The 15,455-nt window shown below is 41.6% G+C and overlaps 1 protein-coding gene across 3 annotated transcripts in view; it reads right to left on the bottom strand.

The window, feature by feature from the left end:
- SART3 (spliceosome associated factor 3, U4/U6 recycling protein) overlaps positions 1 to 12,528 on the bottom strand; it is a 75,729-nt gene extending 63,201 nt beyond the window's left edge. Inside the window, exons 1-5 of one of the 3 annotated variants that reach the window (XR_015872558.1) lie at positions 12,069 to 12,528; positions 6,458 to 6,584; positions 5,376 to 5,480; positions 3,573 to 3,757; positions 2,997 to 3,102 (exon numbers count right to left, since the gene is read on the bottom strand). Coding sequence is in view for 2 of the 3 variants with exons in the window: in XM_088457229.1 (XP_088313355.1) it covers positions 2,997 to 3,102; positions 3,573 to 3,757; positions 5,376 to 5,480; positions 6,458 to 6,584; positions 12,069 to 12,266 (721 nt within the window). In the remaining variant the exon portion in view is untranslated. The remainder of the gene's footprint in view (positions 1 to 2,996; positions 3,103 to 3,572; positions 3,758 to 5,375; positions 5,481 to 6,457; positions 6,585 to 12,068) is intronic. The other 2 variants (XM_088457229.1, XM_088457227.1) reach the window with 2 other exon arrangements.
- Positions 12,529 to 15,455: the final 2,927 nt, after the last annotated feature.

The following is a 15,455-nucleotide window of genomic DNA, read 5'->3' on the forward strand; positions in this document are numbered from 1 at the left end:
TTTCCAAAAAAGTTTGAAAAGATTAACAGTAGTTTGTATATTGTTTGTTCCAAGAAACAGACTAGTCGTTTATCAGATAATTTTATTTTCTTTAATTCTTGGATTGTGCAATGTATAATTGTTTTATTGCTGTTCAATAAAAAGATATTTAAAAAAAAAAAAAAGTATCGGGCGCCCGCCCGCTTATCCCCGTATTCAATATAAAATTAACGAAAACGGGAGCCTCAGAAGTTGGATTTGCGTAAAGTTACGAATTTTTCCTTAAAAAAATTGTAAGACCCCCCTAAAGTTGTAAAAACATGGGGTTCACTATGGGTACCCCCGTTTTAACCTTTAAATGAAAGTCGGGGATTTAAATAGCCGCAGCAGGTGTTTTTTCCCGACATTGAAGAAATTATGCAGAAGAGCACTTATGTTTTTTTTTAGTTTTTTTAAGTGGTCCCATCAAATTTGGGGTACATGAAAATGGGTACTAGCATGTTTTGATGTCCCTAAAGTAAGTTTTTAAAAATTCTGCATTTGTGCACCTGCCGCTATAAATCTATTCTAGAAAACACCTGCCGCATACATGCAGAATAGCCCTGAACCTATTTCCCTAGTGTTAATCATTTTTTTTCCCATTTTTTTTTTTCACCCCAATTTTTAAATTAATTTTTTGGGTGCAGGCTATTTTTTTTAAGCCTGCACCCCTAAACCCCAATTCTGCACTTTTTTTCGACACCTATTCAATGGTGAAAAGTTATCACCGTTTTTTATCAAAGACTTTTCAAAACTGCGATAAGTCTTTGAAATTGAATACGGTGTAAAACTAAAACCTGTGATAATGACGTCATAAGTGCGATATTAACGCAAAAACGATGTTATCGCTCCCATATTGAATACCCCTATACGGGGCATATATACTAAAGGTTTTTAGAAATGGCCCATAGAAAGCAGATTCTAGCTAATATCTTCCAGAAGGTACTAGATAAGTGTTAAGTAGAAACTGATAGTTTGCTATGGGCAACATCTCCACTTCTAAAAACCTGTACTCTAGTAAATATACACCTAAGAATTTCATATTAGGATGCGACCAGGCTTAAGCAAAAATATGCTCTAGCTAACCAGGGGGTGAGGGGGGGGGGATGGAAAATAACCGCCGGCTCCTTCTTCTTTCATTAGAAGAGGGGCACTTCCGAAGCCGGAGAGACATCCGAATCCTTAATAAGTAAGGAAGATCTAACTGCTTTTACCAATGCATAAACATCAACTTGAGCTAGGTGCTTGTCGTGAGCATAGTCGGAATCCACCTCTGATGTCTGGGATAACTCACCCTCTTCCGAGGATTTGTCAGACTGGGAGTCATAGCCTGAATGGAGAGGCATAGAACGATCTCTTCGGGGTGCCTGGCATCTAGCTGAAGGCTCCAGCAAGTTTTCTTTACAGGCCTTGCAGGTATAAGCATGCAGCACAGGAACACCCCCTCTCCTGGGAAGCCTTTGCAGAGGTACCATTGGAAGACAGTGTCGCTGTAAATTAAACAGCACACAGACACACGTGTGTGTGGTGGTGGTGGTGGTGGGGGGGGGGGGGGAGGGGGGGGTCAAGAGCACTGAACTGAGATACCAAAAACATAAAAATAAGTGGTCTAGTAGAACCAAATTACTGTAAGCTCAAAAGTACAGTGTAACTACAAATACGCAAATAAGTAGGCACAGTGAGAAAAATAAACTCTTAACCTGAATAATACAAGCAATAATGTGTTATAATGCACTCCTTAAACTAACACAAAACAATGAGTATCAGACAGAAATCATCATCAGACAAGTACAGGTAATAGCAATAATAACCTGAAGAGATAACCTGAGATTCTAATAAGAAAAATAAGAAACAGCTGAAGTGTGAAGCGAGACAAACTAAACTGGCAACAGACTCAAAGAATCACAGTCCAAGTGCTCAGAATTAATTAGAAAGAAACCTAACAGGCACAATAGTCCCAACAACCAAACACCAATAGGTGAGGAAGGGGATTAGAAAAAAAAATAGCACCAAAAGATATAGGTATAGGGGAGGCAGAACGTCCTCTCTCCATGCGGGCAGTCAGTGCTGTGAGGCAATATGGCTGCTCAGCATCTGGGTGGGAGGAGAGAGGAGCCTTTGACATGGAGCCCTGGACAGGAACCAGACAACCCTGCCAGGTACCACGGACGGCTGTTCACCCGCTGGTGGCATCAGCCGCTATACTCCTACTTCCTATATTGTGAGTAGCCGCTTACCTGCCCCATCGTCCAGCCACGGTTCTCCCTTGTGCGGAGGAGGTGGCAGGTGACACTGACAGTTGTCAGCGTGCCGGCCGCCAGAGGGGGGTGATAGAGCGGTCAGTAGCAGCGTGTGTAAAGATTACCGCCGACAGCCCTGAAAAAACTATGCCCACTTCCTTTAGGCACCAAGAAAAACTGGCTTCCGGCGGGATATAGGGGGGTGGGAATAAGACTGTGTGCTAACTATAGGGGGGTGAGAATAAGCCTGTGTGCTAACTCTTTGGTGCCCAGGCACCTGCAGCCTCCATCTATACCCACAGTCCCAGTGTCCCCATTTAATGCAAAAATAAATGAAACATTTTTTTTTTTAAATTGAACACTGAGCATGAACATTTAACATTAGCAATGCAACACTAAATGTAGGATTCACAAATATCAAGGTGCCCTCTACAAATATTTAATTAGAAATATTTTAAACGGTCACCATATCCCAATCTTCTAAAATCATGTACAAAAATTAAACTAGTTTAATAAGTGGTCTTACTTTCTTGGATCAACCTCATTATTAAGAAACACTCTATAGGACTGCGTACAATAATCCACAAATCTGGGGCGAGATAGTTCCGCAAGACGGGCGAGTTCCAATACAGTTGCAACGCGTGCGAGGAAGAGTTAATTGGATTGAGTCCTAAGCCTTATATCTTACAGTTGTAAACACATACGTCTCTCACTCTACTGTGAAAGTCCTGGACCTACCTAGAAGGGGAACTCCCAATTGACGTTTGAAGAGAGTATGGATCCTCTCAAGCTGGGTATTCAGCATCTGCTGCTGTTCTGCTGAAGGGACTGTACCAGGTAATGGCTAAACACAAACATTAAAAATAAGTTAGCAAAATATTGCAACTACTTGACAAATACAAATCCATTATTATAGTTTATAACACCACCATATTAAGCAGCACTGAATAGAGAATATGTAATAATTCACATCAGTATCTGCCCTATTGGAACGTATAGTCTAAACTCCCTACCATACACACACTAGGGTACATTTAGTCAGCTGTCCACACAAAACACATTTCTCGAATTGAGTGAATGTCAGATCAAGTTACCAGGAAGTAGAACATATTGTGCCCGCTGTGCTATATTTTGTCATCATCTAAGATAAGAACTGCATGACTTACACTGTAAATGACTGCATAGCCTGTTGACAAACACTAAAGACCTCTTTATGCTAGTTCTAAATTAAATGCTATTGCAAGCTCAGCAGATACCGGTCATTAAAAAAAAAATCACACATGTAAACATAACCTTTTTCACTTTTTGTTTTACCTGTATGGTTCCCAATATTGCATTCTCAAATTCTCTGTAGGCATCCCATATAGTTGATCCTTTTGTCATATGGAGTCCAACAGCTGTTAAAGCTCTCTCAAATATAGAACGGACCTTGGCAATACCACCCTCTTCTCCCATACCTCCGATAGAATACTGTGCATATTCCAACCAAATTTCTGGACCTTCAGAAAAAAAAAACAAAGTAAACAGACATACACTTAAATTAGTGCACATCATTGGCATTTCTGCATTCTGTTTGTTCAATATTAATATACAGGTGTAATGGAAAGAGCAAATGAACCTTTGATCAGTTTAACAAATGAATGTGATCATTGTAAACAATGTGGATGAGAAATAAAACTGGATAAAATTTATAAACCAACATTTTTATTAGGAGAAAAAAGGACAACACTGTCAACTGTACATAAAGAAAACAAAGATTAATATACCAAACTAGCATTACGTAAGCATATACTACAGAGGTGATTTTGGTACTATAAAGAAGTGTGAATGCTTTTTTCCACTTTCTCTTCTTGATGCTACTACATTTTATGACACTGTAGAACTACCAAAATAATGTATCAGTACAAATGAAGAACATAAGTATATTAAAAGAAAAATTCCAATAAAACAAAACCATTTTCCAAGGGTTGACAGGGGAGATAAAGTCCAAATACCTCCATTTTATCTGTTTTTATCTGCAGATACATTTGATTTACACTTCAAAATTGGATATACTGTATGCAGGTGTGCAAGAGATTAGTTGGATGGGATGGAGCCAACGCAGCCAAAGCATTAGTTGCAGATCCAATTAAGTGCAGAAATTGCCTTTGATCAGCTTTGTGCATTACCTCACAAAACGCTGATTCTGCTCAAAGGCTATGTAGGTGTGAGCAGAATTCATCTACTGGAACTGGCAAATAAATGCGCTGACTGCAGCTAGTACAGTATGCAACTACCCCTTAGAATGCTAACAGTGCAGACAACACTTTGTCTTATCCATGAAAAAGCAAGGTAGACCTGGTATAGGCTAAGTGGTTTTTATGCACCTGAAAAGGGATGAGCGTTTCCTGTAAAATTGCGATATAAAGAGGAATTTTGGGCATCAGACTCATACTGCACCAAAGTTCACATTCAACTTTTTTCTGTTGCCACATTACAGCCTTATGATGTTATATCCTTCAAAATACTATTACTCCAACTTACCGCATGGGATGCCGGCAACGGAATCCCGGCATCAGTTGAGATGACAACGCCCGGGATAGCTTGTAAGCTGCCGGTGGGGGGGAGGTTAGAAAGTGAAGGGGGGAGGGTTAGCATACTTACTGAGCCCGTCGGGATTCTCAGCATCGGGATGCCGCTGTCGGTCTTTTGATGGCAGACATCCCACCTGCCAGTCTACCATACCCAACCCGTTCTAAGACCTTATAACAAATTCCTTTTGCCAATGGCATTTTCTCCCCCCCTACTTATGGTGCTCTTTGTTCCTTTTTTAATAGGTTAACAAACATCCATGCTACTATTATTTGTAAATTATAATATTTCATTTAATACCGTAGTCAAGAAAAAAAAAAAAAAACTATTGCATTTGTTAATGTGTACAGTAATCCCTCATTTCTTTAGGACAGTGTATGCTCTTTAAAGCGTTATTTTAAAACAAAGGCCAAATTAGATAATTATTGCGGGAGGCATTATACAGACGGTGACACATTTTAATATACATGGTAGTAATATGGATTGTGTTCTAAAGAAGAAATATGGTACTGGATGAGTGAAATGCAATAAATAATACGGCCTTACAGATATAATCTTTGACAGCTTTCTCAAACAGCTCATAAACAGCTTCCCGACTAAAATCATCTCCTCCTATTTTCATCTCATCCTTCAGCCAGTCCAACCAGATCTCTGCAAGAGAAAGGAACATATTATAGACCTTAAAGCCCACATATAAAGATGTGCAGGATGTAGTAAAGCAATGCTGAGTCATCTTACATTTTATTAGGTTTTTTGGAAGTTTAATAACCAGGAGACTTAGTTGTGAAATATGACCCTGTATGTTCTCACGCTGTGAAATCTCCCTTCAAATATGAGTGTTCCCCATCATCACGTTTCAGACCGCAGTCCTTCCTAAAGCCGCGTATTCACTTGCTGATGGGTTAACGACAGTACGATTACAACATTGTAATTGTACAATTGTTCCTCATCCAGTGTAGTGCCTAGACTGAACGATATGTCGATCAGTGCAGGCACCCTCCCTTGCCCCGAACATGCCCAATCTGTCGTTATCAGCAGTTTGACCGACATATTCAGGCGATGATTGATGTCGAAAACATCCAGCGGCAGCGGGCAGCGCTGGTCGTTTTTGACATTTTCATGCCAGATTCAAGCATGATTAATGAGCGATTGAACGATAACGATGTCATTATCGTTCAATTGACAAGTGGATACGCGGATTTAGAGTGCAATAAACCTTTTGATCAACAGTCATACCTGTTCTCAGGTCTCAAGAGGGAATGTACATGTCAGCTATTACTTCTACCCAAATACAGATGCATCGTATTCAGAGGAAGGCAAATATATCTTTCTGTGCATATAGCTCACCTATTTTAGGTAAGTTCAGCAAAAGAGTAACTCCATTTGGTGATTGAACTATCATTACATTTATTTTTGTATGTTGTCTTCTAAGAGGAAGGAGAGAAGGTTTGTGTACCCCACGTTTTCAGACTGCACTTTTTTGGACTACTTATTTGTGTGTATGTATGGAATTCATGGTTTACACTGTTAAAATTAATGACACCATATACATGATGTATATAGAGGTGATGTAACTGAATAATTGTACAACAATGTAAAGATAAGTTATTAATATTGCATCTACATACCTTCAGTTAGAGGAAATAGTTCACTCATCTTCTGACGGGCACGTCTCAGCCTCTCTAACTCCCCCTCGTGCCTTAACAGTTTGATGAGGTCTACGTGGCAGTTGTAGTCAAATGCATTTATAGACAGCTGGTAAAGAAGAAACATAGTGCATTTAAAAAAAATAATAATGGAGTATGATCATACAATAGGCCAAAAACTGACTAGTAAAGTAAGTAATACATATAGAGTTTCATTGGAGCCCAATAAGTTCATATTTTCATGTGATATGTATCTATATGTCTACATGTTATCCAAAGCAAATATATGTAGCAGAAGCATTTTCTTATCAATAATGGAAATTGTAAACTGCACTAAAACATAAACCAGTTACATACATTTAAATAATACTTCAAGCAATAGGAGGACACATTAGAACCATAAGGTATAAGCCTTGCCACTACAAGGATCAACACTAAAAAGAAAAAATAGAATCTATTCCACAAGCCATATTCCCTCTTGTAACAAGCTACGTTTCAGTCTAATGGTGCATACACACGATCAGATTTTTCCTTCAGATATGAACGATAACGATTTAAAAATCGTTCTGTTGTTCATATCTGAAGGAAAATCGTTCATATCTGACATGCCTGAACGATGGACGATCAACGATGCGCGTTCCCGTTTGTCAGATAACGATATCTGACATCTGATGGGTTTGCAGTCAGACTTGGACGATTCCATTCATTTTAATGCAGTCAAAAATCGTTCAATCGTTCAAAACTTTGGTAAAATCGGTCAAATCGTTTAATCGTTCATCTGACAAATCTGACCGTGTGTACGCTCCATAACTTAAGATATCATCAACCGTCACTGTACAGAGAGTAAACAAAGGGTTGTGCCTACGAGTAAACAATTGGACGGTGAGTAATAACAGAAAACATTTCTTGCCGTTTTCATTTTGGGGCACCAGTGGGACCTTCTAAAACAGTCCAAGTGAAGTTATGAAAGAAAGGTAAGGATAAGAAAGAAAGACCTGGTTGGCATACAAGTAGCCTTAAACTATTGCTCTCTCAGACCTTGTGGTCAAAGCTGAAGTGCACGGAGGCTGTCGCATTACCCTTTTCATTTTGCTGAACACGTTAAAGGAACAGTGGCCACCTTGAAAAATGACGTGCTGACATACATGATTGAGTGCACCATGACACAGAACATTGGTGCCCTATATGTTATGATGCACGTTTTGCCAAAAACAGCATGAATCCAATAAGCAATCATAGCTTTAAATGCCACCATCTTAGACTTAAACTGGCCACACATCTAAAGATTATCTGTCCAACCAGCCAACTAGTTGATTGGTTGGAATGAAAATCTGGTGAGGTATGAACGCAAATGACAATCAGCAATTTGCTACCAAACGCCGGAAAATGGACAAATACTGTTTGAACAAATTATTTAGATCAAACATTTAACAAACTTGTCTGAACGACCATTTTCATCTGTTTTTTGGCATTTAGGAGCAAATTGCTGATCATCAGTTACTCCCATACGTTACCAGATTTTCATTCCAACCAATCAACTAGTTGGCTGGTTGGACAGATAATCTTTAGATGTGTGGCCAGCTTTACACTGTTTCTGGGATGACAAACAAAAGCATTAGCTGAATGGAAAGAAGCCTTGATGGACAACTTAAAAAAGAATTGCTGAAACTAGGTCCAGTTTGTGCAGTGTCACCTGACAAGGATAAGAAAGGGAAAAATTAATATAATACTAAAACTTCGTTATGATAGTAGGGAGTAACCACTTTAAACAAAAAATCAAGAACCTGGCAAACGATACCCTTGTCCTGATAAAGGGCCAGGAAAAGAAAAACAGGGTCAAAAATTCTACAAGCCCATCATGTCCACGCCACCCAACCCCCTCCCCACTGGAAACCAACACCGGAAGCCTGAAGGGAGGACATCCCAACAGCGGCTGTTGAGTAGTCTAACCCTCCCCCCCCCCCAACCCTCCCTTAGTGTTGCCAAAGCATAACCTACCACCTGTGTTGCCTAATCCTAAATCCCCCCCAGGGGTGCCTAAACCCTAACCTCCCCCCGGGGGGTGCCTAATCATAACTCCTCAACTTCCACTAGCCTAAACCTCACCCTCCCCGAGGGGGTGCCTAGCCCCAAGTCCCCCACCGGGGGAGTCTAAACCTATCCTATCTCCCCCCCCCCCCCCCACGGCTACAACCTAACTATCCCCGGCGTACCTCGTTCGGGATGGCGGGCGTCGGGATTTCGGCGTGGGGTTAAAGATAGGCGTTAGCATTTCGACGCCTATCTTTAGTCCCTGGTCCACCTTCCGACATAGGGATTCCGACCGCCGGCATTCCGGGCGGCGGTAATTTAACCGCATCCCTGTACATCAACTTCCCAAGTTCCTAATTATCTGAAACTGAGTAACAAAAGGAGCCTTGTTTAACATAAGTGCTGCATATAGTGACACCACCTCAGATTACTCAATCCCTTGAATTGTTCGGTAAAATTCAACAAATTTATCCATACGTTGAGGAACTTAGTTTAACAGCAAAAGCAGAAAAGATAATTTTGTCAGCCAAGACTATTACATTGGGAAAAAATAATAAGTCTACTGCCTACTAAACGATGTGGTAGACCATTCAGTAATGGTGTCAGCAGATGGTAAATAGACTTGTCATAGTTGTAACAAGTAGGGATAGATGAGTAAAAAATATGGATAGATATATATATATATATATATATATATATATATATATAGTGCGCCACCTTAAAAATAAAAATATTGGACCGACTGCTCTCAAGGGAAAATTACCAATCCCCTTACAGCTAAGCAAAACTTAGTACACAAGTAAAAGTAGATAATAGAGCACCTAGTTGTCCAATATTAAAACATTCGTCACGATGTAAAAATCAGGTGTAAAACATTCCTTTTTATACATAAGCCAGTAAACCAAGTACAAATTGCAACACTGTTACAGACAAGTAGCTAAATATTTAAACTGAGCAATTCACAGTAATAATAACAAGCACATATAATAAAAGCTGAACATCCTGAGTAAAACTTTTTCAATAAGCTCCACTGACTGTGACTATATAATGTTAAAGTGGTTATTTCAGTAAAAGTCTGGAACTAGTTCATCTCTGGTGTATTAAATTAAAGTATGTAACAGTCTCCAGGTATACAGGCAAATCCAGAGGCAGCATGGTTTTACCAAGGTGCACAGTTACAGTCATTACATCAGCGACATGATTCCTCGACGGCGATCCGCCAATCAAAAACGCTGATCCGTGGTCATCGATGATCTGTGATTTGTCGACGGATCGGGGAAAAACAGCATGTTAACAATCCCAGGCTCAACGATCCTAATCATTTTTTGGACAGTATTGGTGAATGAAGGATTTCTCCGATTCACTGACCCCGACAGAACGGTGCATAGTGCAGCGTCTGCTGATAATCTTGGGGTTGTCTGCTGTTGGACTTGCATCTAAGAGTCAGGCACATTCTGTAAGTGACATAAGTCTTTGGTTTTACCTTCACAAATAAAAATTTCCAATCTGCTCTGGGTTCTTCAAATAGGTTCCATGTTGGGTTAGCAAGCATCCAGAGTAATTATGACATGGTGGATTACTACATATATAGAGAAGACGGTGCAAGCTGCGTTAGAGGTTCAGGCTCGCTCTAGTGGGGCAAAGTTGGTGTCAGGGCTCTGCCGGGGATCAGCGCAGCCTTACCTCCTCGCCGGCTTCCTTTGATCTCCCGGGCGGTCGGCCAGCTGGCGCGGCGGCTGAGAGGACGCTGAGCATTCTCCCCGTGCGTAGGAGACTGCGGGTGGTCCGGTGTCTGGAATCAGGGTTCCCGGCATGGGCGCAGCCATGTCAGTCGGCCCATGTGACTGTACTTCCGGCCTGGGATAGGTGAGCGTCAGCTGATCGCTGTGCACCTATCAAAGGGTTCTGTGGGGTATATAGCCTGCATCCACCTTTCTGCAAACTGCCTGAACAACGGTTGTCTCCTAGTCGAGTTCCGGTCCAGGTTCCTGGCGTTCTATTTCCTCTACAGTGTGTTCCATCTCTGCCTGTGTGCCAAGACGTTACTGTGATCCCTGTGCAACAGTGAGTTACCATCTGCCTGTGTGCTAAACGTCTCTCTAGTGAACCTTGTGCAACAGTGAATTACCATCTGCCTGTGTGCTAAACGTGTCTCTAGTGAACTTCTTGCAACAGTGTATTACCATCTGCCTGTGTGCTAAACGTGAATCTAGTGAACCTTGTGCAACAGTGAATTACCATCTGCCTCTGTGCTAAACGTGTCTCTAGTGAACTTCTTGCAACAGTGTATTACCATCTGCCTGTGTGCTAAACGTGTCTCTAGTGAACCTTGTGCAACAGTGAATTACCATCTGCCTGTGTGCTAAACGTGTCTCTAGTGAACTTCTTGCAACAGTGTATTACCATCTGCCTGTGTGCTAAACGTGTCTCTAGTGAACCTTGTGCAACAGTGTATTACCATCTGCCTGTGTGCTAAACGAGCCTCTAGTGAACTACCATAGCTGCCTGTGTGCTAAACATGTCACTAGTGAACTTTGTGCTACAGTATTGCCAGACTTCTTTACGTTGTTTGTGGATCACTCCACAGTGCCTTAAATCTTAGGCATCTCTTATTAGGGCCACGGTTATTTGTGTCTCCAATTCCCACTGAGCTCGGGTACCTGGTCAAAGGACCGCGACCTGCTCACAGGGTGCAGCTAAGCCCAAATCCCGATTGGAGGGGTCGCTGGCGAACACCATCCTGTGGGTTAGACTCCGCAGCATTGCCCAGGTCTCGTCAACACTCGAGAGCTGTGGATGAGCGGAACATATATCCAGGCCCCTCGCCTTCGTTTCCTCCCGCAACCCGGACCCAGAGTTTCCACTTCCCCAGCGCCAAGCGTGACAGTTGGCTTCCAAGCTTTATTCACCGGAGCATCACCAAAAGGCATTTGTAGGTCAACTGATTGGTCACTGGCCTAATACAGAATACATATGGTAGACCGGCAGTCAGGATGCTCAGAATCCCAACAGGGGTTAGGTAAGTATCCTAACCCTTCCCCCTTCACCTTCTAACCTACCCCTCCTGGTGCCTAAACCTAACCCCTCCCCCCCATAGACTAAATATAACCCGCCATACTTATATTCGGGATGCCGGCGTCGGCATCTCAAGTGATGTTGGGATTCCAGCACCGGTATTCTGCCAGCGGGTCAGTATTACGGCACCTGGAATTACGACTGCCGGCATCTTAACTGCATCCCGCCTAATACATATACTTAGGCTTACCATAATGAGACTACTACCCAATTGCTCAGGAAAACATAATGGGAGATGTGCATAACGTACATGAGACAAGTGACACCATCTACATTCTCTTTTTTTTTATTATTATTAAGAATATATAGGGAATTACACGTGTAGACATTCTCTATAAGGGAAGGGAAGGGAAGGAAAGGGATTACAATCATTGTCATGCACGGCAGCAGAGGTGCCATGACTATAGGCTATATTATATATACCCTGAGGTGACAGGTGGGTGTGTGGGATGCGATAGGTAGATGGCAGGTGCCCTCTCATCATTACCTGCTCCTCCAGCCGCTGGATTTCTGCTTCATTCTCTTTCTCATCTTCTTCATCGGAGGAGGACGGTCCTGTTCCCTCAGACGTGCCCTCTCCCCGCTCTTCTTCCTCCGACTCCATTCCCTCTCCTTCTCCCTCTTCCTCCTCCTCCCCCAGAGCCTGGGTTTCTCTTTCCTCTTGGCCGTACTCAGCAGCCGCCATCGTGCTCCTTACTGCGAATTCACAACGTTTGTTGGGCGGGCAGGTCTTCCACGGCGACTCCTGTCTACAGCATGGTCATTTGCTAAAAGTACAAACGATACATTCACTAAAACATGCATCGCGGAAGTGTGTGCATTAAACACGTTCCTTATGGCCTCTACATGTCCATTCTAATAACAGTAATCCTGGACAAAGTCATTTATTTGCATGCAGGCAGTCACGGGCAGCACTGTCTCCAGGGAGACGGAAGGCCGCGTTTTCGGGGTCCTTGATGGTGGTGTGCACGCGATATTTCGTTCAGGTTTTCTACCATGTTGGTTGTGGCAGGTTGAAAAGAGTATTCCATATTTTCATAATTTTATTTTATAAAATCACGAGCAATTGCAAAATATTGAGATACAGGGACAGTTATAAGAACTAGAACCGTGTGATTTATTCATTTATTATAACTGTCAAGTAACTGGTTTCTGTTTCATTGCTTAATTTTCCCTGCTATAATATTAGTGCCTCACCCTGGTCTGGATGCATTTCCAGACATCTGAACCTCCTGAATTGTATTCCTATTACATTTCTTTTGAATGTATTGCACTCTAAAAGACATGGTTGACATGAGTCATACATGAAGAAGTGAAATATACATATGTGGCAAATGCGAAATAAAAAAAATATCTAGCATGTGGATATTATGGCTAAATGATCAACATTACAAAGGCATTAATCTGAGACAATTAAAGTTATGGATAGACTTTCAGCATAGTGTGTTGTGGGTATGGTCAAATACAAATGGATGGACAAACTAATCTAAAATTTTGTTGTAATTACACAGACAATTAGCCCTGCGTCGGGTGTAGCTGGCCTGACAGGCGCCACAAATCTGTTCTCGCTCACCTCTCCGCCGCAAGGGGGCGCAGGGGCCTGCCCCTCCTAGTACTTTCCTATCTCTAGGTACTGTTTGAAACCCCCCTAGTCAGTTTTCCTGCCGCCTGCGTGGAGTGCAGTAGTGATCTTCCTGGCCTCTCAGGCTCATTGCGCCCGAACTCGTCCGACTTTTGAAGGTACGTATGTCTTTTTATTTTCTCACAATTTTGGGTATTTTGCTCATTTTTTAAATGAAAATTACAAAGGTTGTAGGTATTTTGCGGAAATATTTAGGTTTGTCCAGGGTGGCCTCTTAGGCACACTGCGCCCAAACTTGTACTCATGTTCATGTTTTCTCTTTTTTGCTTCAGGTTTTCTTCTGAAATGGCCCGTAAAACCTACGATTCTCTCTTTGTACATCCTAATGGAGGTCACTGATCACTTTAAGAGCGTTAGAATTGAGTTAATTAGGTGCTAATAACGATTTTATAACAGGACCTGGGAGTCCCAGAGGTGTGAAAAGCCGAGATCCGCGAAAAAGTATCGCCGATTGCGACTTTTCGCCTGTCGGAAACTTATCTCTTCATTCCATCCGCTTTTCGCGTACACGAAAGTCAATGCAATGTAATACGCAAAAAAGATTTGCCTCTGAGTAGTTTGAGAAAAGGGCAACATTTTTACTTTGGGGTGCAAAGGTGGGGAAACCACGCAGAACCCTTGGGACAGCTCCCCAAAGGACAACTGCATCAAAAAAAATCCAGAAAAAGACTTAAGAATTTGGGGGAGAAAAAAATGCAAAGTGGGGGGACAACTTCGCAAACTAGCGAAATAAGGTTTTGGGAGTGCAGTAAGAAGGGGTCAAGTGTTTTTGCGATTGCGGGTGCTTTTATGAGTGAGGAATTTTACTTTTATTAAAAATTCACTTTAGAGACATTTAAAGATGCTAGCACCTATTTTCAGGTATCCCAAATTTGGTAGGACTATTTATTTTCACCAAAAAATACTGCTTTATGCCATTCTTCACCACTTGTGCAAAGATGCTAATTAGAGGCAATTGTACCAACTTAATTACCCCAAACAGTTGTATTAGGGCTAATCGGGCACTACTACATTGATCCCCAATGTTTCTGTATCTTTTTGGGGGTTCAGCCTGATTTCCCCGATTCTGACACCACTTTCCGCCTGTTCTGACTTCGTGTGTCGCGTCTTTTGGAATTGAATACGGCGAATAGCAGGGACGCACATGATAAGTTTCCACTGCTAAAATACGCGATGTAGGCGAAAAGTGCGGCATGTGAAACTTTATAGTGGGTCCCAAATTAATTGAATACCACCCATAGACACCAATCTGTGATAGCCATACAATGCAGACCACCAAATATTTTGTGGATTTAAAATGCAAACTACATATCTATGGGGTCTCTACAATGCATTTACTTAAGTCCTTAGTGGCTATGACATGCTTTACAGTATGCACCATAAATCTTTTGCGTCCCTACAATGAAGATACTTAAGTCCCTAGTGGCTTTGAAATGCACACTTTGAATCTCTGGTGTCCATAATATGTACACAATCAGATCTTTGGTGACTATGAAGTTTCTACAGCTCTAGTGATGAAAAGAAGCTTTTCTCCATCATTTTAGCTGGAGAAAGCATAAAATATCCATATTTCATGTAGAGAAAAGTGAGGAAATATACATATTTCTGCACCTTTTCTCCTATCAGATTCCTGCAGTACCCATAGGTATCAATGAGGGCTTTGTAGGAAAGATATTTATAAAGATGAGAGAAGCTTTGCATAATGCTATGGACAGCATTATGTTTGCTGGAATCGGTATGATTTACCGCTGGACCCATGCCCGGCGGTTCGAAACCCCGTGAAAAACAGGCAAGATACCATTATCTTTCTGCTTTCTCCCAGAGTGCAGCACTTTTGTAAGTCCCTTGAACCCATTCTATGCATAAATGCGAAAAGATATCTTTCGCATTTGCAAAATACGTTACACAGGGGTCTATTCATCATTGATTTTCTTACATAAAAAATACGGAAACTATGATCTCTGTATTTTTTATGTAAATCTCCTATTCAGCAATGGGTTAATGGAAAAGATAACGCAGTTATCTTCTCCAATGATTCCAATCTCACTGAATACTGCACTGTAGGGATCATCCATTGATCTCTACAGTGCTTTAATACTTTTTGCTGTTCAGCAAAGCAAAAAGTGTTAAATCACTAGATAAATATTTACTTTAACGCCATTTCAGAATGGTGTTATATGAAGAAAATACTTAAATATCCCGAAAACTGCAGGGACAGAGGGAAGTTTTCCC

This window comes from Taudactylus pleione, unplaced genomic scaffold, assembly GCF_031769625.1.
Source record: "Taudactylus pleione unplaced genomic scaffold, aTauple2 ptg000749l, whole genome shotgun sequence".
In the NCBI taxonomy this organism is placed as follows: Eukaryota; Metazoa; Chordata; class Amphibia; order Anura; family Myobatrachidae; genus Taudactylus; species Taudactylus pleione.